The sequence below is a fragment of the Eleginops maclovinus genome, chromosome 7 (genome assembly GCF_036324505.1).
Source record: "Eleginops maclovinus isolate JMC-PN-2008 ecotype Puerto Natales chromosome 7, JC_Emac_rtc_rv5, whole genome shotgun sequence".
Lineage (NCBI taxonomy): Eukaryota > Metazoa > Chordata > Actinopteri > Perciformes > Eleginopidae > Eleginops > Eleginops maclovinus.
The window spans coordinates 8,185,242-8,210,992 of NC_086355.1; the positions used below are offsets into that span (position 1 = coordinate 8,185,242).

At 40.6% G+C, this 25,751-nt stretch overlaps 2 protein-coding genes across 6 annotated transcripts in view; one reads left to right on the top strand and one right to left on the bottom strand.

The window, feature by feature from the left end:
- itgbl1 (integrin, beta-like 1) overlaps nt 1-2,134 on the top strand; it is a 36,272-nt gene extending 34,138 nt beyond the window's left edge. For both annotated transcript variants that reach the window (XM_063887849.1, XM_063887850.1), the window contains exon 11: nt 330-2,134. In XM_063887849.1, coding sequence (XP_063743919.1) covers nt 330-418 — 89 coding nt within the window. In that variant the 3' untranslated portion in view covers nt 419-2,134. The remainder of the gene's footprint in view (nt 1-329) is intronic.
- Nucleotides 832-25,751, bottom strand: part of fgf14 (fibroblast growth factor 14) — an 87,451-nt gene continuing 62,531 nt past the window's right edge. For 3 of the 4 annotated variants that reach the window (XM_063887851.1, XM_063887854.1, XM_063887852.1), the window contains exons 2-5: nt 24,206-24,316; nt 22,913-23,016; nt 5,912-6,110; nt 832-4,387 (exon numbers count right to left, since the gene is read on the bottom strand). In XM_063887851.1, the coding sequence (XP_063743921.1) occupies nt 4,245-4,387; nt 5,912-6,110; nt 22,913-23,016; nt 24,206-24,316 (557 nt within the window). In that variant the 3' untranslated portion in view covers nt 832-4,244. The remainder of the gene's footprint in view (nt 4,388-5,911; nt 6,111-22,912; nt 23,017-24,205; nt 24,317-25,751) is intronic. The other variant, XM_063887853.1, reaches the window with a different exon arrangement.

The window sequence follows — 25,751 nt, forward strand, 5'->3', positions numbered from 1 at the left end:
AGGGTCGTCTAAATGTATTCTTTAACCTCCACAGTTTAACAAAGGAAAGTTGTCGCATATTGGATTCGGAGATTTATATATATACAGTATATGTGGTGAATATTTACATATACAAGCCTTTCCCTCTTAATTAAACTAGAGTTTCTCCTCTGCTGTGTGGGCAAAAGAAATGAAAAACGACTAGCTGTCCTGAGCGGTGTAGTCAGCCTCCATCCCCAGCAGAGCGTTGCACCCAGGGAAGCAGGGTGTGAAAAGAGGAACCTTGTTAAAGGTCAGGCATGATGGCACAGCTCTTAATTCACAGCTTTTCTTCTCACATTTTCTCACAGGGAATGGATTGTGCAATTGCGGCAACTGTGAGTGCTGGGACGGCTGGATGGGGAACGCTTGTGAGATCTGGGTAGGAGCAGAATACTGAGGAGGAGAGGATACTGCTGTTAGGAGACAGGAGGCCTGGCTGCCCGGAGCGACCAGGAGCACCGCCCATGGTCGGCCAGAAAAAACCACGGGAGGAGGAAGAGGAAAAAATCTAAACATGGATGTAATTCCGCATATCATTAACATACAGAGTTTGATTGTACTGGTTACAAAGGATCCTTATAAAACGGAGTATTGTAGGTGCTAAAGAAACATATTGCCATGTAATCTGTAATATGATTCCAAAATTGTTTTTTTTAAATGTAGGAATGCAGCTACAGTACATGACAAATATTATTATTAAAGTGACATTTTTGCAATATGATAAATACAATTGGTGCTAATGTAAATCACTACAGAGGGGTGTGTTGGAAAATTTGGACTGCAAGTTCACTCGAAAGATCGTACCAGGAGTTACTGTTTGAGGTTTTTATTTCTTTTTAATAATAAAACATTAATGTGCCGCATGACACAACATTTTGCATGGAAAACAATGCGAAGACCTTAATCATACATGGTTACAAATTTGTTATAACATGACATAACTCCAATGGGCATACTTGCAATGGTATATATATTTTTTTGAAAATAAATCATTTAAATAGTGCCTTTTTTTCTCCGCCGGGAAATCAAACCAAACAACCCGCCATGACAACCACACTGTACTGAAGGTACGCGATGGACACATCTCACTCAACACACACTAGTGACAAGGTTAAATTCTAAGTGGAGGAAACAAAGAGAGGGCATACATAGTTCAGTTGTGGCATGCTGGATGTCCATGTCACCTCAAAGAATAGCATCAGGGGATGAGAGCTGCATTGACACAAGAGCTCAGTCACTGCTTGAAAAGAGGACCAATAAGAAGTCACAAAGAAAATTTAATGTAAATTCTACTTTGGCCTTTTTCATGCTTAAACTAGCCAACCCTTCTATTTTCTTTGCCCCCTCAAAAATGACTGGTGCAATAATATACTGCACACTATATTGCATTAAGTATGTTACTGACATTACAGTACACCTTTATATAAATATTTTATTCAATATGTTGTATATGTTGTATACAACAAACACAAACTGTATAGTGTAGACAAACTCGTTGCATATATGTATGTAAAATTAGCGGTACATACCAACAGTTCTTGATAGACATAGCCTACTACATGCAGTTCATCGATGCCATCCTCTCCCCATGCAACAGATGGGACAACACACAAAATAAGAGGTTTCAAAACAGAGGCAAACGAAATTTGTTAGAAGATTCTTGTTACACATCAGAAGAAAGGGGGGACAAAGCAAACGTGAGCGGTATCAGGACACGACATCACGCACAACCCGTATACAAGAGAAAAATAAGGACTAACCAAAAAACGGTGGGCTACAGAGATCCAAACAGAGATGTACATTTACACACCGGTCATTTACAAAAATAAAGTCAGCCTCGGAGGAGCCAGTTATCTGGAGGGCAAGGCTGGGGCAGCAGCCAGCCCAGCATGTAGAGTTTGTAAGAGTCGAGGATGATGGGCTGTAATGAGGACACAACATCATCCCCAAACACAACTACAGTGGTTTTCAGCTCGTGTGTATAGTACGTCATATTTGTTATCAACAGCTTTGTACAGACAAATATTGAATCCTCACTAATGTGCTTTGATGTGCTGTAATAAGAAATGATCCTGTGTAATCCCAATAAACTCCGAAAATTATATTCACCAAATCCATTTTTGTAATATAATGAGTTTTAGCAGCACGCAGCAGCAACAATCTACTTAATATTGTAAGTCTTGTCAAACAAAACCATGAAGAAAAATCATTAAAGCAAGACAAATGTTATAAATTGATCAGATAGCGCTTTGATAAACTGCTAACAGTCATGAAGAAAGATGCAAAACACAAACTGGGTTACCCTCAGAACAGCTGTGAGTGTGTGCTGTAGCCTCCAACATGCCCATTCAACTCTCACACTGACCCTTAGTACTCCTCAGCTTACGTAGAGGGAAAAATGACACCCATACCTTAATCCTTATAGAAAATACATGCATGTGATTAATTCAAGGTATACGTATTTCTCTAAAATGACATCAGTCAAAGACCCCTGGGGGTCTGAGTGGAGTTGGTTTGTTCGGAACAAATGCTATCACAGTGAAAGCTTCAATGAATTGAATCAGATTTTCTCTTGTAAAGAATCAGTTCGTCTTGGGATGAAAAAAGACTTTGGTCATTTCAGGGTGATTACATGTGAGTGTGGTTTGTCGATGGATAATGCTACGTGTCCTTTACATGGATGTATCGGGTGTGTGAGGCACCTTTGGCCCAGTGGGGACTGGGAACCTGTTTTTGCATGCCGGGAATCAAGGTCCAAACAGGCACGTGATAGGCCAAGATGATACTGGACTCTGCATGCTGAGCTAGGAGACAAATCCTCTCGTAATAATAATAATTATAATAACAATATCTAGTCATTTAAAAAGTTATGATTTATAATAGTCATTTTCCCTAAGTTTTATACAGTGAAAATGTTACAATATAAGCCATCTCTTGAATAGCTGCTGCTAGAAGAGAGAACACAATATTAACCTTGCCCATGCTTTAGTTTGAACCAAATAGGGATGCAGCCAGGATAAATGTCGCCTACTGGTTTTCAGCCATGTTGTTTTCTGGCTTTAGGTAGACGCTGCCATAAGATGGCTGCCAGTGCTGCAGTTATAGACCATCTGGGTCAAAGCCCCAAGCCTTGCCTCTTAGTCCAAAGAAGTCAGTGAGTGAGGGACGGAGGCCTACAAGGCCTAGAGATATTCCTAGAGCCCACGCTCTGAAATAAGATTAAAGAAAAATAGACTTCAGGTTTCTACTTACCAGAGAAGGCGGACTGAACCGCTGGTGGGACTAAGATAGTGATATGTATACACCATTCCTTACAGCGCTCTCCCACCCACACACATCTGTTTATAAATGCGTGTGTGTGTTTGTATGTGTGTTGGGAGCTCCTCGCATTGATTGCAGTGGTGGTAATTAGCACTTCATCAACTATGATTACAGGAGCTATATGCCAGCCTCCAGCATGTTTTTATCAGCTTAAAAAGCAACATCTTTTTCCCAACAAACTTTGTGTCTGTCTGTATGTATGTGTGCATGTCATAGGCAAGACAAACATTTGGATTGTGTCTTTATATATGGATGTTTTTATGCCACATCTGTGTGAATGTGTTTCTTAGAAAATCACACAACTCCCTAGCAAAATGTTTTTATCTTTTCTAGGTTACTTGACAATGAGAAAAGTGTGTGACTAGAGATAGAAAGAGAGGGAGAGGGGAACATACTGGTAAAAAATAGAGGACGACAGTCCAAATATTTACTGTATCTATACAGTCTCTATCCCAGAACATAGCTGGTGAACTGTGGTATAGAAAATAGATCTGAAGGTACACAGACTCTGCTGCAACAGGGCATGATAGAGAGGGGGGAGAGTTTCTTGTATGAACTGTCAGCAAGCAAAGTACCACTAGCGTGGTTGTGAAACACGCATTATTCACATGAATTCTCACAGTTTCAGAGGAATCTAAAAGGCATTCCATATTCAGAGGTCCTCTGCCCTCCTGTGCTGGAGAAACTCAGTCGCCTCAGAATCCATGCGCCCGTGTTGAGACGGCCGGAGAAAGGGGGGCGAGACGGAGAAGAAGGGAAGAGGGAACAAGAGAAGAAAGGAAGGAAGGTTTGCCACGATCTGATCCACAGAAGAAAGAGGGTTTGGAGTCTAGTCGGGAAAAGCCCTGCCTCCGTCAAGTCCCCTCCCCCCCCCCTCCACACACACACTGAATCAGGTTTGGCTATGTGGGGGGCTTGTCGGGCTTGCTTACAGGTTTACCTCCGTTCATCACTGCCGGCTCACTTGTGCTTTTACTTGGAGGTACTGCTGTCTTGGGCACTGTCTCTCCAACATCATGCAACGATGGCTCTCTGTACATGGCAACTGGAGGAGCAGAGGAGAAGGAAAGAGGAAAGAGACAAGATGTTAACACCAACTTCATTGTACCTGTCTAAAACTGTTTTTGGAGCATCTATTCCCTAACTATACAAGCTCTTGTGTACTTTTTGAAAGGTTGCTAAACAGACAGAAATTCCTTAAAACCTGAAAATAAAAGGTGCTGAAACATTTTTTGCCTTTGGGCTTTATTTCACCATCCTGACCTGCTTCTGTCTCCATCAGGGATGATTCTGAATCTAAGCACATGCTTTTCCAACAAAAATAAAACAAGTGTCTCATTATCCTGCACTACACTACAGCTGTCTTGACAGGACACTTCAATTTTATTCCATGTTAAAATGATGGGAAGCAATCAGGCTGATAGCTGACAAGAGTGATGGTGGCATCTGCTGGACCATCAACATGTCATACTGAGCGGCCCGGCCTCCTACAATGCATCCTGACAGCAGCAAAACAGTGGATCAGCACAATGCCAAAATATGTCAAACATACAGTATATATTTCACATTGTTGAACAAGATTTATAGTCTAGGGCATCCATCATGTTATGTGACAAAGGTATTCACGCTCGCTCTTTTCAGTTTTGGTTGTTCTTCACTCAAATACATCCAGACATATTAATGTCTCCAGCTAAAGGTTATGTTTCCTACTGAAAAAGCAGACTGTTTTTTACAGTATCAAGGTATTTTCGCAATGTGAAAGCCGATAAACCCCTTTGGGTACTAATAAGCCAGAATGAGGAAGAAGTGTGGCCTACTGAGTTTACATAAAGTATTTAAACACAAAACTGAAAGCTGTGAAACAATGTTTTGATCTGGTTTTCATCACATTTTTTGTTAAGGTTTTTGTTATCTTACTTTCACCTGCTTTTTGAAAGGTCACCCAAATCATGAAATATGCAAATGACGGCACATGGTAACTGCCTGAACCGTCAGCTACGCTTTTGTTTTCCTTAAATATATCAAATCAATCTCTGAGAGTTCTGTTCAGGAAGGTGTGCACCCACAGCTTAGATGTGACCCTTTAACTATTACATTTGGTGATAATGTGTATTTCTTTCCTAATGTCAACACAACTCATTAAGAGGTTGAAACTAATAATGTGTTTGCTCATCCCTTAATTTGCCCATGGTTTATTGGTTCCTAATGAAGATCATTAAAGGATATTTTTTGTGTATTTAAAGGCTCAGTAATTTCACATCACAGCTGGGCACTTCAGTTTTAGCAAATGATACACAAACATGAGGAAATAGCCTATTTATATAGAGACTATTTTCTCTGGATTAGTACAAATTTGGTGAGCATTTACAGCTGCAGAGTGGTTTACTGTTTGTAGGATTGATCTACAGTGCATATGGATTTATTATACACAATTTGCATCAACTCGGTGTGTAGACAACCAAAAAAGGACTTTAGAGGTTATGTATGACTATTTCATCAGAAACATTTTCCAACTAATCCTAACAATGCAGTTTTAATGTTGCTATCCTGTCTCATTCACAGTACATACCTTCTAATGGCTTGGGCAGGAAGTGAGCAGCTGGTTTTGTTTTTTTCACTCGGTTCCCCTTCATGGCTTGGCCGTCTTTATTGAGCCCTAGGAACCAAGCTCTCCCCGACTCCTGTTGTCTATACAACATGGACGAGTAGATCACATAGTAGTTCTCAAACACCGACTCTTTGAACTTGCACTCCGCTGTAAAGAGTTCCTGCAGAGACGGACACAAGCACCAGATCGATTATACAAACAGGCTCTGTCTCACCCAAGCAATACATGGGGGATTTCATTTGAATATAACATGTGGAAGGCATTCCTGTGGACTCACATTAATAATTCAAGGTTCACATTACACAAGAATAAAACAGATTCATAATTCATAGTTAACCTTCATGGAGGTCACCAGGACAAATGCCACCTTTATGCATGCTCACATGTATGAGATAATGTTATGGCAGGCACAGAAACTGCTTCGGCCAGGGGAAACGGACTTCATACCCCCACCTGTCATGAAAAGGATTAGCGCTGCAGAGTGTATCTCGCCATAATCATGTCTCTGGCCGAGCCTAATGACCGGCTCTGGTGAAATGCAACTCCCATTCTCTTCTTGTCCTTAACCTTGATATCAGATGTGGAGCACTCATTTAGACAATTAACTCGTGTTCCAGTTGGAAAATATATATCGTTAGGCATCGACCTCAGCACCTCAGCACTGGAAATATCAGCTCTATTTCCCCCCCACACGTATACCTGAACACTTCTTGTCCCAAAATGTTTAATTGGTAAAACCCAAATGAGATCCTTCTTTCTAAAAACAATGTCTTCTGCAAATCTACCTATGATCGATTTCTGAACTTTGTACAAATAATGATAGAACTAATCAAGTGAATCCCCCGGTACACCTCAATCTGGCAATTACAAATGATCACTGAGGCTTCACATCTCTCTCGGGCGCTTCCCATTCATCTCCAAACCAGAAGGGTAATAAAAAGTGTTTCCACATTGTCCACCCTGCCAGGCTAAAAATAAAGGCATTCATTGAGGTGTATTAATCAAAGCCTACTCATCACAATGGAGAGTTCACCACATCTGTTGTGAGCAGTTCACACTGAGCTGGCTCATAGAACTACTGACAGTACGAGTAAAAATCCTCTGATGCATCATGCACGGTGGTTGTCAAGGTTTGAAGCCTCAATGAAGAATATGTCGGGACAAAAAACAAGGAATACTTTAATATATTCAGCGAAAAGAATCATCGTGCAGTATGGATCGTTTGAGATGCTTTTGTTGTATATCTGGTGTCATCTTCCAACCTAAGTTCCTCTTTTAAAGTAGAATATACGTATACAACCACATCGTACAGGGTCCCTGACAAAGAAGATCTAAAATAAGAAACCTTAAGGAAGCTATATCTTTATGTACCTTTCTTATTCAGCCCTGTTTTAATCCTATTGGTTGAGGTGAAAGAGATGTTGCTAAAAATATGGTTGCAGTCTGTGTGTCAGGGTCTTAAACTGATATTTCTAAACTGACATGACTATACAGCCACACTAGTGCCTATGTGAGGCTTAACAAGCACAGCGTAGTCACTGAGATGTATCCTCCTGGCACCATGAATTGGGCTCTTGTATTAAATCTCATGGCAGTCAATTAAAATGTTAAGAAACCAACATCTAAACCGAAGAATTGGACAGGCTGAACAACATCGCCATCCCTTGAGAATTAAATAGTCTAAATCTCCTGTACTGTAGCTTAACAAGATGTTATTAATGTGCCAAATACTCAGTGTTGAGCACAGGACACACCATGCCATGATTATGGTGTAATTAGCCCTTTGGTGAATGATTCTAGTCAGAGCTTATCCTCCAGACAGTATTTAGCTGAAAGCAGAGCTGAGCAGGAAGGAGCGGAGAGACACTTGGGATGAACCGTAATGAAGTCGAGAAGCCCCCGACTGTATTTAAAGTGCCCTCTCTCTCCTTGATTGAAGACTCAAGGGCATTTTTCAGTAGAAGCCACAAATGCCTGATGCATAACAACAGCTAGGTATTCACTCACATTCCAATGACAGCGAGAAACAGTGAAAACAGGCACTGAGAGGTCAGAGTGGAGATCTGTTGTGTGTGAGGTGTGTGTTGGGTAAATCCCACATCCTAGTTTTGGTGTGTCTCGCCAGCGATTACATTAATTCAACCTATTCTAGTGGCAAATGTAAAGGATTAGGATCAGAACTATTAATGCTGCTTCTGTCGCAGACTACAACAGCTGAGCGGAGCAATCCGATGATAGGGAGACACGCAGCAGACCGAGGCAATGAAAGCAGAGCCTTAAATGATAAAACCCCTGAGCACGAGTATGTCCGGCATGCTTAATATCAGATAAATAAACATTCCCTCTGGAGTATGCACAGGTTCTGTCCCCATCGTTATTCATTTTATCGCACACATTAAGATTTATTGTGTCTCAACGACGGGCAGCAGTTTATCTGAAGGCTACTTATTATGGCTAAGGTGTCAGAAAAGGGAGGTCTGTGTCCTGTCTGGATAGGGGACAGAATATCTTATTTGCACTGCACACAGCACATACATCTTTATACTAGAAAATGTGAGAAACAATTGGGGTGATTTCAAGCAAACAAAACAGAACAAATGTCGTAATTACACTGATTTATTGGTCAAACCTAATAACCTTTTTTCTCTGAAAGGATGTTCAAACATGCTCGTTTCATGCTGAAGCAAACTCTGTAGCTGAGCCGATTAGAAGGCAAACAGTTTTACCTTCATGGTTCCCTGAGTTGCTTCAATGAGGTCATTAATTATACTTTTTCCTCGCAAGGTGAGCGGCACCACAGGTTGGTTGGATGTTGTAATTAGACACAACATTTCTATGCCGGTCCAGGAACGGCCCAGGAACGGCCCAGCGCTGATTACTTACACGGCACATTCAAAATAGCTTTGAGTCAAACTAATCATACAAGCTGGTGGCGAGGCCGTAATTGTGGCTAATCAAACGCCTTCGCACAGACGCACAAAAAATGGCTCTTTGTTTACAGAGGCAGAGCAAGTGGAGGTGGTTTGTTTGTGGAAGCTTGCTCGTTGTCAGTCATCATAATCAGTTAGATTTGAAGATCGGAGCAGTGAAGGCAGCTGAATTCAGACACATTGTTTGTTGATTGCATTTTAAGTGTGTCAAATGTCAATGTCAAGCTGAATGCTGTTCTTTCTTTATCTTGTGTCTAAAAAAGGCCTATTCTTTCCTTCTGTCATTGTTTTCATTTGTGTCTAAAAGGCTTCACTCGTGACAAAACTCGTTGGATGCGTAAATAAGCAATTAGTAAAAGTTTGGCAAAAGTTGATGGTATGTAAATATCAACTGGGCATCGCTGTTGTGTACCTAAATACCAATAAAAACGTAGTTAATCATTCTACCCAACGTCATAATAGTATTTTGGGAAAGATATGGATGAAATCATAGCAAAAGGAGAGTGAGGCTTGGACACAGAGCACACTTTCACACCAGAGGCAAATCGAATCATTTTCGAGGCACCAAACGGTTGATTTTCTTTCCCCTCCATCTCCCCGCCTGGCGCTCCACATCAGTGGCTCTCTGCTCAGGAAGCGAAGGCCATAATTGACCTTGGCCACAGACGGCGTGAGGGCCAAAACTGCTCAGCCCCACATAATCAGCCCCAGTCAACAAGGCAGAAAGACAGAGACAAAAAGGAGAAGATGAACAATCAACCACAAAAAAAAGATTAACTAACAGGGACAGAGCGTGTGGTTGAGAAGAAGGGGCAGATCCTGGGAGGAATAGAGTTTCCACAGAAATAAGAGGCACATGGATGAAGACAGATGGAGGGAGTGGGAGTTTGAAATGAAAAGAGTGAATAGGCTGCTTTTAAAGACAAGCGAGCAAAGGAAGTCAATATGAAACAAACATCATTTTGGAAAAATCACAGAACAAATTGTGATTTCAGAGCGTAACCTAAAAGTAGGTGAGAGGATCACATCTGGGGAGGGGGACGCACATTCCCATGCAGAGTGACAGCTCACTACCCTACTGTGGAAACCAAGAAATTGTTTATTAATGCTGCAAGCATAAAACCTATTAATCCATGGAAAAAGGTCAACCTCCAGAAAGCTGAGCTGCATTCACAATGCTAAGCCGCTCTCATATGTATCAGAGTCACGTCGGCAGTGTGTGCAGACAATGGGGGCTTCAGCAGAGCTGTCTGATTATCGGCCCAGAGGAGGAAGGGCAGACAGCGAGCAGATGAGGAGTCACGGGAAAACAGCTGGATGGATGTGTACACAGACAGCGTACAGTTTGGGGTTTTCCTTTTTTATATATTTTCATTTTCTACCTTGAATGATCTGAATGTCTATGACATTATTTGTATATGCTATATACATTCTTCTTGAATACAAATTGGTACATAAATAATTTAAAGGTCTTTGAACAGTTGCAACTGGTAGCTTAATTTTGTATAAGCTAACAAAATCAAAGGCTGTATTAATTATTGAAATATGATTGCATGCTTTTTATGACCAGGATTTGGATGAATATTTTGAGTAGATAAAACTCTATCAATAGTTGATAGAACAAAAAGAAGGACCACCATCAATCCATGGTCAAGGAGAGTCTCTGGCTGAGCTTTTAAGTCACATAGAAGAACAAAAATGTCCAGATTAATTGCTGCTGTTGCATGACGATGATGCTTGATTGGCCCTTGGTGTGGTACATTAGAACTGATAATAATGATTATTATAGTGTATTATAGCAAGTATTTATAGCAAATCATGTTCTTTTTATTATTGCATGATCTTGCAATGTATTAAAGTGTTGAACCACATTCCATTAAATGTATTTTTGCATGCTACTTTAAAGAATAATGAAATAATAAGTCTCAGATAACAAAAAGCTTCATCTCTGCAGCCATAAGCCAACACACTTCACTCTCAAGTCAAATTGACCATGCGAAATACAGCTTTATTTTTATTCCTATCAGACTATTTGTATACAGTGGCCTTAAGATGCTGTTCGTAGCAATAGTTCCCCTTTAACCCAAGGGTGCAAAAATATACCTTTGAGGTATTTGGACACCAGAAGCACTTAGTGCTCAATAAAGTTTCCCAGGAGGTAGAGACTCTTTAACACTGACGCAGTACAGCTCCCCTGGCGCACGCACACACACACACACACACACACACACACACACACACACACACACACACACACACACACACACACACACACACACACACACACACACACACACACACACACACACACACACACACACACACACACACACACACACACACACACACACACACACACACACACACACACACACACACACACACACACACACACACACTAGCAATGCTACACAAAAGTGCTTCTATTTCCAGCGGGAGATGAACCTGTGGCATTCAAAGTCTAGTAAAGTGTTGTCATGATTTTGGCTTTAATAATGCAAATAAAAGTTATAAATAATAAACTCTAAAGTAATTAAATGAGTGTTCAAAGACAACTAAATGTTTTTAAGCCAACATGAATATCATATTGAATAAGTACATAATGAAAAATGCATTTCAAGTAACTTAGTTCAGGACATTTAAGCTAAAGCCTTATGCCAGGTGTACATGTTATCTGTATAGTAGTAATATATCTTAAAATAAGTAAAACAGTATCTGATCTGAAGTTTTTTTTTTTAAATGGAAAGTTTTTGCTTTTGATTCCTTGAAATGATGTGTGTCTGAATCATGTTTTTTGTGTGTTTCTGTTGGGGATATACTCAGTTGTGATGGGGTCCGCTGAATAAATATAGAAAGTAAAGTTTGCAAGAGAAAACATGTGTTGCTCAAACAAAATCAAATCAAATCAAATATGGGTGAGTACCCATATCTAAATCAATGGGATCTCAAGTACTTCTGTGTTTCGTTTGTGTGTGTGTGTGTGTGTGTGTGTGTGTGTGTGTGTGTGTGTGTGTGTGCATGTGTGTCCACTATGCTGTTGTTGACTCGTGAATTGGTGTCGGATTGGTGTCATGGCATCCAGATTTTTTCTAGATTGGCTCGTCATCTCTTGTCAGGAAAGCCAGCAATCTGCCCTGTCTTACAAGCTGACAAGCATATACTGCATGTCACACACACCCACACACACACACACACACATTTATCTATTGATGTGCACACAGCCCCACCAATCCAAGTACACACACACACAGAAATAAATAGATACTCATGGTACAGCAGAGTTAAAGTGTGCTTACAGACCGAAAAATGCGAGGTGTCTCTGTGGAGCTGTTCCTCCCCTCTCTTTGTTCTGTGTCTACGGTTTGTGTTGTTAACAACCTCAGGAACAGTGTCCCACTTTTTTTTTTAAAGAGGAAGGCGAATTTCTTGTCCTTGAATATTCACTTCGCGCTGACTCTTTGTTTCTTTCTGGCTACTTTGCACTTAATCATCTAAATCATCTCAGCTCTTAACACCTGTGAGCAATTTATCTCCTGTTTAAATGACTCACACACTTCAATGAGTGTTGGCACTGGATTTTTTAAAGACTCAACTACTACAATCATAACTGTATACAGCACAAAGGAAAACAAATATAAAACAGGAAGGTATCATCCTAAAATGTACTGTCTGTTGCAGTTTATAGTCAACACCCTCCCCCCTGCATGACACCGAGTTAAGCATTTGCTATTGGATTTTTATAACATGCACTCCCACGCACTTTTTCCAGAATGAGTATTTTTACACATAAATAAAGTCAAACAAAGTGCAGCTGTCAGCAGAGGCGTGTCAGAGGTCGTCATGGGTGGTAATATTATACAGTAAATAATAGGATATTATTGGCAGTGGTTGAAGTGTATAGTCAGAGCATAAGCAAACATATCTTTTACTTCTTGCATTATAAACAGTTAACCAGGTTACAGAAAGCCAGATGTTGGAACTACAGCAGTGAACCTGATAACCTGAACAGCTGGATCTGAAAAGCTGTTGCTGTGATTTCTTCAAAGTGCCAGGTTCTTTGGATAATAGGAATGAGGGCTTTGGTTACAGAGGCTTATATTACTTTGCCTTCACTCTTTTGTTTGGAGATTTGACTGCAGAGGGGCCATTTCACAGTGTCCTTCCCTCCTGAAACCCTGTTGACAGGCAGCCTGAGCACTCAGCCAGAGGGTGCATGAGCAGAAGACAGCAGAGGTTTCCCCGACAGTCGGTCTCTCTCCGAGGATAAAATGTCAGTCAGCCAGAAAAGGAACCACAAACCCAGCCAGCCTGCACATACAGTATATTGAATAGTAAAACTCCATAACAATCATTTCTAATATTAAGATGAGGAACTTTTCCGCATTTCTTCAGAGGTACAGTCTTTTACCAATATGTTGAAATGTAATGTTCTATAAAACGTCAACTGTGGCGTTAATCAATCAATAAATAACATTTGACTTATAAAGCCAAATATCACCAATAACACATGTGTCTCAGAGGGCTTTACAGTGTCATACGACATCTTCTGTCCTTCGACCCTCAACATTGACAAGGACAAATGTCCAAGAAACCCAACAGTTTGAAAAAAGGAAAACCTCAAACAAACCTTTTCTGCAACTCTATCAAAGGAGAGAATCCATTCCAGCTTGGTGTCACAGTCTGTGCCTATGAATGTTAGTCATTGGTTTGTATTTGTCTGGGACAAATGCACAGAGGTGTGGATTCATTTACTTGTCATATGTTACTAAAAACAGGAAAATGTGTGCGATTAGGTTTTACCCGCTGTGTCTTTTTTCTTTTCCAGAGAGCCATGCAAGAGTAGGCTTCCTTTTCCTGAGTGCATGTTATTGTTTTTTTCTACTACATAGGGATTTCTAGTAGAGTGTGTGTGGGTGTTTCACACAAAGAATTCTGACCTTTGCAGTGAAGCTGTGGTGTAAGTGTAAGTACCATAACCACGAGAGCATGCAGTACAAACATGAGCATGTGAGGGTCAGAGTTATTTTCACATAAAGAAGAAACAGTACAGGTTAATTTCATCTTGCACTACTCGCAACATTTCCACCTTACACGTGTAGCCGTTTTATATTTACAAAGGGAAGTTTTTCCAGTTTTTATTTAAGTTTGCATTTATAGGTTTGGTTGATGTATTCCCTGTGCACACATGCACACCGACACCTGTTTGTCAGATGCAGTACTCATGCAGCAGCTTGTGAAAAGCCACAATGGAGAGAGGCTTAATTAGATTTAGGAGAAGAAATTATGAAACGAGAGAAAAGAGCTTTATCTGTATTGATTTGGAAAACTCCAATGGTGAAGCTTGATAAAACGGCTTTCAATTCACAGAAGGTAATAGAGAAGGTTGAAAGATTCTTATGGAGTGAAAGAGAGGACTGTGGCTGTAAACACACACACACACACACACACACACACACACACACACACACACACACACACACACACACACACACACACACACACACACACACACACACACACACACACACACACACACACACACACACACACACACACACACACACACACACACACACACACACACACACACATTTCACAAGTGTTTTTAGACAAAGTTACTGAAAATGATATGGCGACCTACGCTGCTCGACACCGAGTCATAAAAACGAGGTAGCACACAAGAAGCACTTTCATAAAAAAATACCTGTATTTTTTCTATTAAAAAAAAGAACTCTCTCTTGGATATTAAAGTCTGGACCAGGGTGAAAGAATGACTTGCTTTCAAAACAGCCATGTTGCTATATTGAATGGCTAAAAACAAATTGTGGTGGTGATTTCTTATCGAGGCAATCGCTAAAAAGTTCTTGAGAATTTATATTTGATATTATTATAATTACTTCAGACGAGAACTAAAATTGGTTAAATGTTTGTTTTGATAGCATACAGTATGAAAACCTGTCTCCAGGCTTTTAAAGGATGGCGCTATTGAAGTTACTTTTGAACTTCGGTCAAACTCCACACAAGAAAATAACGTAAATTCCACAATGATGAGGAGGTTAATCCTGATTGGTTAGTACAGTGTACACGCCTTAACAGGGATAACGGGACTATAGAGTTTCTAAATAGATGGGCAATGGGTGATCTCGTCACTGTTTGGATATCGAGATCCTGGGGGCTACTTGTTGCTTCAGGGGCTCTCATCCCTCTGCTGCTCAATTACACATTACACTGCTCTTGAGGCAACAAGCACAAGAGTGTGTGCCATTTATTTTTGTATGGTGCTTGACATTTACACACTGGGAAAGCAATTAGGCCAGAACTATGGTCATTAATACAGTGAACGGGCCAGACATGCCGGCTCTGATAGTTACTGCAATATACACTCATAGGGAAATGACAATGATGCCATCTTTACTTCTAATCCTCTGAGGGTCTCACTGAGGAACAAAGATGAAAATCCGAATTCCCTGTTCGATCCGCCTACACTTCTTCTTTTTTGGCAGCCTGAGTTCAATCGGTAAAAAAGTTTCAATGTTTGAACAAGAATATTTAATGCTGGTTCAAAGGAAAACAAAAGGAAACAGGCTATAGCACTGAAAGAAAAGAGACATTAGCAAAGGGCCAAAGTGTCCGGTATGAGTGCTACAGATCCCAATTTAAGGTAATGAGGCAGATGGAAGTGATCATGGGAGAATGACTCACGGTCGTCACACCATTTTAATAAGAGAAAAATGTTCATAGAAATACAGAATTTCTAAAGGGAATTCCTTGGTTAGGAAACGTGTTTCTTCGACAATCATATAACCACAACAAACAAAACAACATGACATAAAACAACTAGTATTGGTTGCTAGGTGACAGTGGCCCTGGGGTGCATCCCAAACCATGATGGTGATCACGACTTGTGACTTTTGTTGGAGATTCTACCTACGAAAATCACGACCGTTCCTAAAAAAAAAGTACTGCAGTGATATCTGGATGGCAAACATAATCATTTCTCCACTTCTTATATCAGAAAGTATAGCACATTTATAATTTCAAAAGGCTTTTTAGCACAAAATAGGTAGAGGATCAGGAAGCATGTGCATATATTAAAGTCTATTGGTAGGCAACCACAGAAAATCCTTTATGAATAGATTAAAGAATACCGCAAGATTTAGCTCTTACAAAGATCATACAAATAGATCAGATCAATAACATCCCCACTGTCTTATCATCCAATAGCCACAGCTAACACAACTACAGTAGTACTGTGCATTTGATGTATGGTTTTCCTCTTTTAATAAATCCCTGTGTGTGACATAGCTTTTGGTTTTGTTGGATGCTGTGTTTTTGTGTTGCTCAGAATGATGAATGCTTTTAGCAGAAGGGGCTACTGACGAATGAGGGCAACATGCAGAGACTGTCTGCATGCTACACTGATTATATTGACCACAGCAGGGCTTTACCTGCCAAACACACCGCTGAGTTCCCTCTCTCTGATTCTCCATACCCCTCGAAGCAGTATTTGTATTCTTTCCAGTCTCCTGCTTTCCCATTAACTGTCAGCAGCACACAATTTATAGTCATCTCCGCAGCACCCATATCAAGCCAGCTAACCACGGTTTTGTGTGTTTTTGGCCACTCCATTCTAATAGAGATGTAAGGATTATCCCGGATGGATGAGGGAGATTCAGCCTAGGAGCTGTAGCTGACAAATCGATTGTTGGCTTATGGCCACAATGGTAGAAAGTCAGCCCACTCGGGGAGGAGATATACGGCTAGAACATGCTTCTATGAAGATACAGATCAACAACAATGAAAAACTTCAGAGATGTAGAAAGAGAGATTTGTGAGAAGCTCAGGCTTGCACAAGCTCTCCGAGCAGGCTGCAACTATAGAGTGAAACACAGGCTGGTAAAGGAATGGACATTGCGTAGCATTTATGTAGGAACATCACAAAAGCTAATCAAAAAATTATGAAAGCTCTAAGAACAGGTCTCGTCACTTTATTGGGGATTTACTTTCCTTATTTAAAAATATAGGTTCTTCTGCACATGTACTTTCTGGTTACATATATGATCCTGTCCTACAGCCTGCACATTATAGTTATTTGTATGTTGTTAGACACACAAGGTTTCTGGTTTGAATTTGGGGATTACCATGAGTCATTTCAGTCATAGATACTGACGGTATTTTCTCATTTGTAGCACAGAGTCAGATTTGAAGGAAAAAGCTCAGCTCAGTATAGGGATTGCTAAAGGAATCTGAGCATGAAGGAACTGGGGGAACTAATCCCCCCTTAATAAACAAATACATGAAAATGTAATAAAATCAACAACTAGAACATAAAGACGATGCTGCCGCTTGCATCAGCGAATGCATCGGTATGAGAGAATCAGCAGAGTTACGCTTTGTTACAAAGCATGATTGAATGTTATTAGTCTGGAAGCTCATAGAGTGAATGAAGCAGCTGATGATAATCCTTTGAAGGAAGAAATACTTCAGTGCTCACTGTGAACTAACCCTATGCTCTTTTTATTTACAAGAAGATTTAAGAGCCTCCCGTTTACTGTAACAGTCCACAACATGTTGACTTTCTGCACTTTACAGCTTTTCTTGATCCATTCTGTTTCCCCTAAAGTTCCCCAAAGCACCTTCACTTTGCTTCATACTGTATATCATAAATACATGTCTGTAAACCAGTGATTTGGGAATCAGCTGCACTTTTGTTAAATAAACAGGGGTATAGTGAGTGATTGAGGATCAGGGGGAGGGAGACACTAAAATACATTAAGCTGTTAACCTGGGGGAGAAAATAGGACATATCAGCTTTGTTCAGTATTTATGATGTATTGTTCAGAGAGGCTTAATCCCCACAGGTGAAGCAAAACACACTAAGGGGAGACTCCCTGTTTTATGCTGTGTGACTCGCCTCCAGAGGACACCTTGAACTGACATGATATAACGATATTCAGTGTTTTTTAGAGCCTGTTGGGTTTTTTTTAACAAGCAAAGACAGTCCATCCATTACATAGAAATGAATAACCACAGCGATAGTACATGACTGAACGACTTCTCTATTCCTAGCTCCCGTTCGCCGGATCAACAGTTCACCACTTCAGCTTTGACGTCTACCTCCGACCTTGTTGTTCATTAATGCATGAAGCTGCTCTCCCTGCAGCCCTTATGACCACCAGCCTTCCCGACACTAACTCTGCATTAAAGGCAAGAGAGAGCAGTGCTCGGTATATAATGAGGCTCCCCCTACCTCAACTCTGAGCCTGACACTCCTCCAGAGGCGAAATCATCTGAGTAATTACGATAGGAACCAGGGATCTGTGGGAACGGGGAAATAATAAAGTGGGCACCCTTCTCTGCTTCTGCGGTTAGACCACAGCATTTATAAAGTCATAAACAGGAACTTTTAAAAAGGCATGATGTGTGTCTAATTGCATTTAGTTCAATTCTAATCCATAAATGATAACAAAGTATGCCTTTTTTGTGTGAAATTTAAACTTAAGTGATACTTCTGTAAGGCGGGATTTCCGCTTACAGGGATTTTCCCTTCTAGGTTAACAGTGACCAATGTTCAAATGATGATTGCATTTGTTGTGTACCAGTTGTTGCAAATAATTTTACTCAAATAAGAATACGAGTTAGACTAAAGCACATGTAATTCACACCTAAATGCATTAAAAGAACCTGAGAGGCTCCTGACGCCCCACCGTCACCATGTATATCCTTCCGTAAAAAATCTGTGAAACTGTGAAAGAGATTCCTCTCATGGCACATTTGCAATCAACACCATTTAAACATGTTCACACAAAGCCATCTGTTGGGCATCACTGCTGCCTGTAGCCTACCCCCCCCCCCCCACACACACACACACACACACACACACACACACACACTCATACAAACTTGTAAACACACATGAAGGAGTGTCACAATTCTGTTGATGAATTAATATGAATGCTTTTTTTAAATATCTTAATCTTCTTTGATCTAATACTAAAAGTTAATTGTAATGTAAAAACTATAGTAAATGTCATCTGTGGAAGGGTCCCCTAATGGGAAGAATATTTGACAGCAGCAAAGGAAACAGCCAAAGAATAAGAATTTATGAGGAGGGGCAGCTTTGTGAAACCCAAATCCAAGGGACTCCTAGCTTTTGAAAGGACTCTCTTCGTTTCACATCACCAAGTTCTGAATAAGCCGCTTCTTTCCTTTCTTCCATACACTTGCACTTACATTTTATACTGATATAAACCGCCCTCATATCGAGCTCCTTGGAGCTTTCATACATTCTGAATGGAGCAGTACAGGAAAGAGATGCCCTCCATCTTCTGTGTTCATACCGCTGATGATACAGTCTCTAACAAGGGAATCTAAAGCCTCGGCACTGCTGCAGATTGGTCCTCTCAAGGATTTCATTTCTCCAAAAGGACCACTCAAGTGATGTGGCAAGTCAATTTGACAATCATGAAAGGTAGCGCTAACAAGTGCAGACTCCTGATAAAGAAAGGCTGCAGTGAGAGACTCGGTGAAGAAAGGGACTGGGGAACCAGCTCTAAAGAAAAAACCAGCCGACCATGAAATGCCAAACCTTTCCACTGGAGAGATGGTAGGAGCCTGTCAGCAGGACAGGAAAACAACAACAGAATCAACACAGGGGAGTTGCATTTTTTGGCAACATCATTTCATCATATGTAACAAAACTTTACAATCCAAAACTTCCTTGTTTGCCTTTCAGGGGATTTGAAACCACAGTCCCTGCAGAGTAACTAAGGGTTTTGTGTTTATTCTCATTTTAATGTCAGTTTTTGAATTCTATTACAGCTTTCTAAAGACTTCCACAAGTCCTGTCTCCCCGTATCTTCTACAACAAGCTAAGAAAAAAATCCTCTCCCTTTATTTCACATCAGAAGAAAGGCCTGATCCAGGGAGGAGTCTTGACGAGAAATTAGCGGGGAGTTCATTGGCTCAGATACAAAAGAAGCAGATTAAAAAAGGGTTGAGAAGATTGAACTCCCCTTTATTCCGTGGTGTGTCCTTTGTGCCAGGCTGCACAGTCACTTTGATGCTATCTCTGTCATTGGAGCCACATGCTGCGCCTCGGGTGCCTCGCACAAAAGAATATGATGCACTACCAGGCCTTCAATGGGCTTTCCATCTATGTGGCACACTCCCTTTAATTCACCTCATCTGTTAATAAAAAATGAGTGCCACCCATTATCAAAGCCCATCATCGCAGTAAAAGCCTTAGTAATGTATTATTGTGACAGAATAACACGTGAACCGGTGAATTCTATTTAAAGAAACAGAGGCTCACCTCATAAAGGGTCTTGATCTGGTTTGTGGGCATTCATTTTTAAACCACGTACGTTTTTTTAAACTAGTTCTGTTTTGTTAAACACACCTGTTGTTTGAATAGCGATGAGAACATTATTTTTTTTATTGGCTATGTATGATTTTAAAATGTAATACAGAGTTGGTGAAGCAAAGTAAATATAGTTTAAGCCTCCACTGATAGAAAAAGACAGATTACACACCCGTCTAAGAGGAAGATGGCCAATCGGTACTAATTCCTGCAATTCTCTCCAACTGATGAATGGCCAACCAATTTTCCAAGCGCTATCATCATCTCTTTTTGAGACCTATTCTTCTTTTTATTCTCTTTCTTTGGATCCTGCCCCAGCATAAGCCAAAAATGATTATTTGGAAAATCTCTATCAAAAATGTCATCCGGCTTCCTTCTTACTTGCTTGAATACACCTTGTGTGGAACTGTGCTAGTAAAACATTTAACATTAGTTGTTGCAGGGACCTGGAGTGGGTGATAGAACAAAAACATGACATATAGCCAATTCCAACATCGATGGTCCCCTTTGCCAAGCAACTTGAATAAAAAATAACCTGGTTTCAGGGAAATGAGGCCATAATAAGACATTTTTACACAAAAAAAGGCATTTTTTCACAGTATTTCCCTACAAACCCCAACTCCAAAACTTGCTGCATTAATATAACATTCAAATTAGTGACTGAAGACGTAAGTGCACTACAACCAAATACCTTTAATGGATGGAAAAGGTTGAGTGCCAGAGCCCTGCTTGCTAAAGAACAGAGTGATAATGAGAGGAATGGTTGTATCTCGTTCACAGAGGAGAATAAAAGAGGCAGGAAGAAGGGGGAGGAAGAGATGAAGGAGGATGAAGACCATCTTACAAGGCTGCCATTACCGGAGTAAATGACACGCTAAGGAGCAGAAAGAGACCTTTGGGTGGGTGGCTGGATAGTCAAGTCTGATCATAGCCTCCATTAGCAAAATAATAAGCTGCAAATAGAGCCGGGGAAGTGAGGAGCAGGGCAAACTGTACTAAAGGAACACTTTGACCTGACCTGCTCAACAAGAAATCCACTTCACAGAACTTCTCCTTGGATTAGACATATCCAACAGGCATAACAACTGCATGATTAAGGTCTCTGAATTAACATGGTCACACTAACAAACACCGCTCCAAAAATAAGCCTTAAGATAGCTTGAATGCCAATTAGCCGCAGCGTTTGTCAACTATAGCGACAGTGATTTTTCGCAGCAACAACTGTCAGTTTATTAGAGAGAAACCCAACTATCCATTATTTACTTTTACGATTAAAAAATATCTCACAACTATTGAATTTTGCAAATAGAGTACCATGGAAAATGGCCATTCTAAATCAATCTGAATTATGTGGTACAGTATCTATATATAAACAATGTTATTCCATTTTCTTGTGTTCGGATATTATTTAACGTTTTTTATTTGCCTAAATATTATCTATGAAGAAAATTATTTAAAAAACACATCTACATTCCCCTTATGCATGACACTACTACGATTATTTGGAAGATATAAATGTCCTGGTATGTTGCGACAATCAAACGTGTTTAAAAGTGTGCATTAAAAACATTTTGTGCGCATATCGGGAAAATAATAGCTTGTTTGTGTGTTATGCAGAATGGTGGATCCATACATTCATTAATTCATAATCCCTACGGTGCATCTCCTTAACTATATCCATAGGATTCTAGGTCAATCCTCCTTAAATTAATTCATTTTCCAGGCTTAAGTCAAGCTGTGATTAAGTATTAGAGAATTCCAATGGAATTCCTGAGCATACAGTTAGAGAGGTAGCCCCTCCAAAACCTCCAGGGTAATAAAGGAAGAAATGGATGGTAAATCCCTGCTCTGCGCACTGAGGATTAGGAACATGAGGACAGCAGCAGAAGAAGAGACAGTGATTCTGATGGATACACCTGTCTGAGAAAGGGGCAGCACTCCCTATGTTCTTGCAGCTGATTGATTTGAATGACCGGGAGAGGACATGCGAAGGAGTGAGACTAAAAGCCTCTGGGAGGGTCTTATCACCCGCTTGGCTGTCTAACGCACAGAAGAACTAGCTTATTTTGAACAGTCAATAACAGCGGTCGACCACATAGTGAAACAGAATGGCGGCCTATTAAATGTCCCAACTCTGGTCAAAACAGCTCGGAATTTAATTCATTTGAGAGTTTTAACATAATGCTGAAGATATTTGTCATAGCATTTATTTACCAATCGCATACATCCGATTAGTTCTAATAAATGATAACAAAAAATAAATAAGCAGGGAATTAGACCCTATGAACTAGGTGTTCCTCCTGAATTAAATAAGGAATGAAACACTAGAGGCATTCAGCCTGATGAATTTAGCCGGATGAAAAGAAATCTGTACGGATGAGTTTCTGCTTAATGGGATCCCTAACCTTCAATTAAATGTAATTATCCAAGTGCAAATGTGGTAAATATCTAAGAAATGTTCAGAGTTCCTAAGTGAAAAAAGATGTCTCGCCTGCAGTTCAAATGAATCTAGATCTTTATTTGAATCCCCTGTTTTCGCTTTTAAACACAAAAAGATGTCTTACAAGGCCAATACACAACATAATGCTGTGTTGTGTGTACTGAAGGTTATCTTAAGAGAATCAAAAATAGAAAATAATAGAATAGAAGAGGAAAGAATTGAGCACTTACTGATGTGTACAGATGGCCCTCCCCGTTCATGGCGATGTATAAACCTGTCTTCACGGACTGAATGGCGACAACTCGGAGGCCCACAGGAATAAGGTTGAACAAAGCTGAAAAACACACGTGAACAGGCAAACACGCAAATACGTAAAAACATCTCCAAACGTTAGCATAAAAAGACCTAACCATTAATCTAGCATTAAAGACAATGAAACATTATTGTGTAATTCATCATCTGAGAGCAAGCTGCTTGTCATTAATGCTCTTCAAGGCTTAGATGATACAAATGCTAGCTAAGGTAATCTATTACTGTAAATCGAATTGCAGCTTGGCTTGTGAACGTGACTAGCCTAGCATAGCCGCGGCCAGCCGGAGCTAGCAGAGGAGTAGCTGTAATTGTGGTCACCACTGGTGCGTGTCAGACCTAATAGGCCTTTTGTTGTATTAGCAGACTCCTTGGGCCTGGTAGGTAATGGATATTGTTTGTCGTGGGGACAAAAAAAAGGACTGGCCTTTTCTGTGACATTAAGTGTGTGCTTATAGGAAGCTGTGCTGACCCTGTAAGTAATTGATATTGGCAAATTTGGAGGCTTTGGCAAGGCTGAGAGAACTACTGCGTGACCGTTGGTTTTTGTTGGCCTTTTGCCAATTTAAAAAAATGTCAAACTCAATGTGGAGCAGTCAGTGCCAATGCTTGATTTGATCTTGTAGTTTAATGATATGATTTGTCTCTCATATGTGTTACCCTCTCTTTCAATAAGTCCGAATCAGATGTGACATGTGCCACATCTCCTCATGCTGACAGGAGTAAGTGACACAATGTGGAGTGTCAGGCTAACGTTAGCACCAAGCACTGGAATCAAATTAACCACGTAGCCTGGAGCGCTGGAGGAGCTGTGCCAGAACAAGCTAATAATACCCCTTTCTGCCTGTTAAGCCTACTGTTTCCTGGTCCACTTTCCCTCTCAAGAAAGGAGGAGGGTAAATCTGTGTGATACTATAGCTGCCACTTAAGGAGACACTTTGCCTCCGAAGGCTGAGAAATGAGGGGAGGTAATGGTCTGAAAGTTAAGGAAGCATGACTGGAAGGTCGCTGGTTCATTTCTTGCACCTAAAAGGATAAATCTAGGAAGTTAGCAATGTCACTTTCTGAAAAAAAGCCTTTGTGCTCAAGGATCCCATACAAATTCAAAGTAACTTTTCTAAAGTGCCTCAGTTAGAAATTCTATAAAACTTTCTTGACGGCTGCAATGTTTTTATGTACTGTAGAAGCCAAGCAGACACTCAGAAGGTACTCACAGGAATTACTGCTGTCATCTTTGGTCCCATCAAGAGAGCCATCGGGGTTCATTTGCAAGTAGTAGCCCTGCCTGCAATATAACCTGGTCACTATACCCTTGAGCTGGGGATCTAAAGGAGACAAAAAGGGAGAAAAGAGACACACGTCAGCAATTATGACGATGAAAAGCAAAAACCAACCAAATAACATTCCATTTTTGTATGTAACAATATCATCATTGTTTTCCGAGAAAAAAAACACCATGAAATACAGTGCAGAACTATTTCACAGTACTTAGTGACCCCTGTGTATGCTCAGAGGCAAATCTGACTGCAAACTTTCTGGGAACAAAAGCCCTGCCCTGCCCAGAGATAGGCCTTCCAATTATAGGCAGCAGAATTAATCTGCAGTCGCCGATTCCCATAATGAACCTAACAGCACCCTCGCTGGGTCCACAGTATTTAAGATGAGAAAGCTTCTGTGCTATGTCCCTTCCATCTGACCCAACAGGGGAATTAGACAAAAAGCTACTGTAAAAACATCACTGCTGCAGTTTAATTCCCAGTGCCACTGCAGCTCAGCCAGACATGCTGCAACGTGGTTGGCATTTTGTGGGTTTGTACTAACACAGTATTAAAAACAATGTTAAAATAAAAAGTTTTTAATAATTGGGATGTCTGTAAAAAAGTATAGCTTGGGCTCAAAGTGCTGCAACAATATTCTTTTCCTCTGGGTGTGTGTGCATGTGTATGTTGCGCATGTTTGAATGTTCACCATCAACCCTAGTGTTATTGTAGAGACAGCATCACACCAGATTTCCTTCCAAGAAAACCCTTGGGAGGTAAACAATCAACTTCACCTGAGCCTAAACCAAGTAACTGTGTGTGTGTGTGGTGTGTGTGTGTGTGTGCGTGTGTGGGTGGGTGGTAGAGAGAGAGAGAGAGAGAGAGAGAGAGAGAGAGAGAGAGAGAGAGAGAGAGAGAGAGAGAGAGAGAGAGAGAGAGAGTGAAATAAGAAATAAGCGAGCATGGCCACAGAGGAGAACTCAAGAGGTCTTGCTGAGGGCAGAGAAAGGTTGTTTCTTTCTGTCGGTGTACCGCTCAGGGCATTCTCTTCTGAAATGGCTCTGCTGGGTGATGGCATTATGTAGCTCTAAGACCTTTGCCTGCTGCCTGAAAAGGGAAGAAAATGCTTTTCTGCCGGTATTTCCGAGAAATACCGCTGTAATGGCATTCAACAGCGCTGCTTTGTTGCCTCACGAGAACAATGAAAAGGTGGCTGAAGATGAATGTGACTGTCAGAGTTAGTCTGAGCCGCATTGAGCAGGATGACAGGAGGAGGACAGTATCATCCTGGTCCATAATAGTTCTCAAATGTATAGCAAGAAAAATGTCAATGTAAGGACATCATGCTTTCTGTGTGTTTAATTCATGTTGAACTTTGAGCCCAATGCAAAACCTTCAAATGTCTAGTTTTGTCCAACGGCCCAAACTAATTAAATTCTATCAAGACATGTGATTGATAAATTACTTAAAAAACTCCTGCTTCACTGTCATGTTGATATTT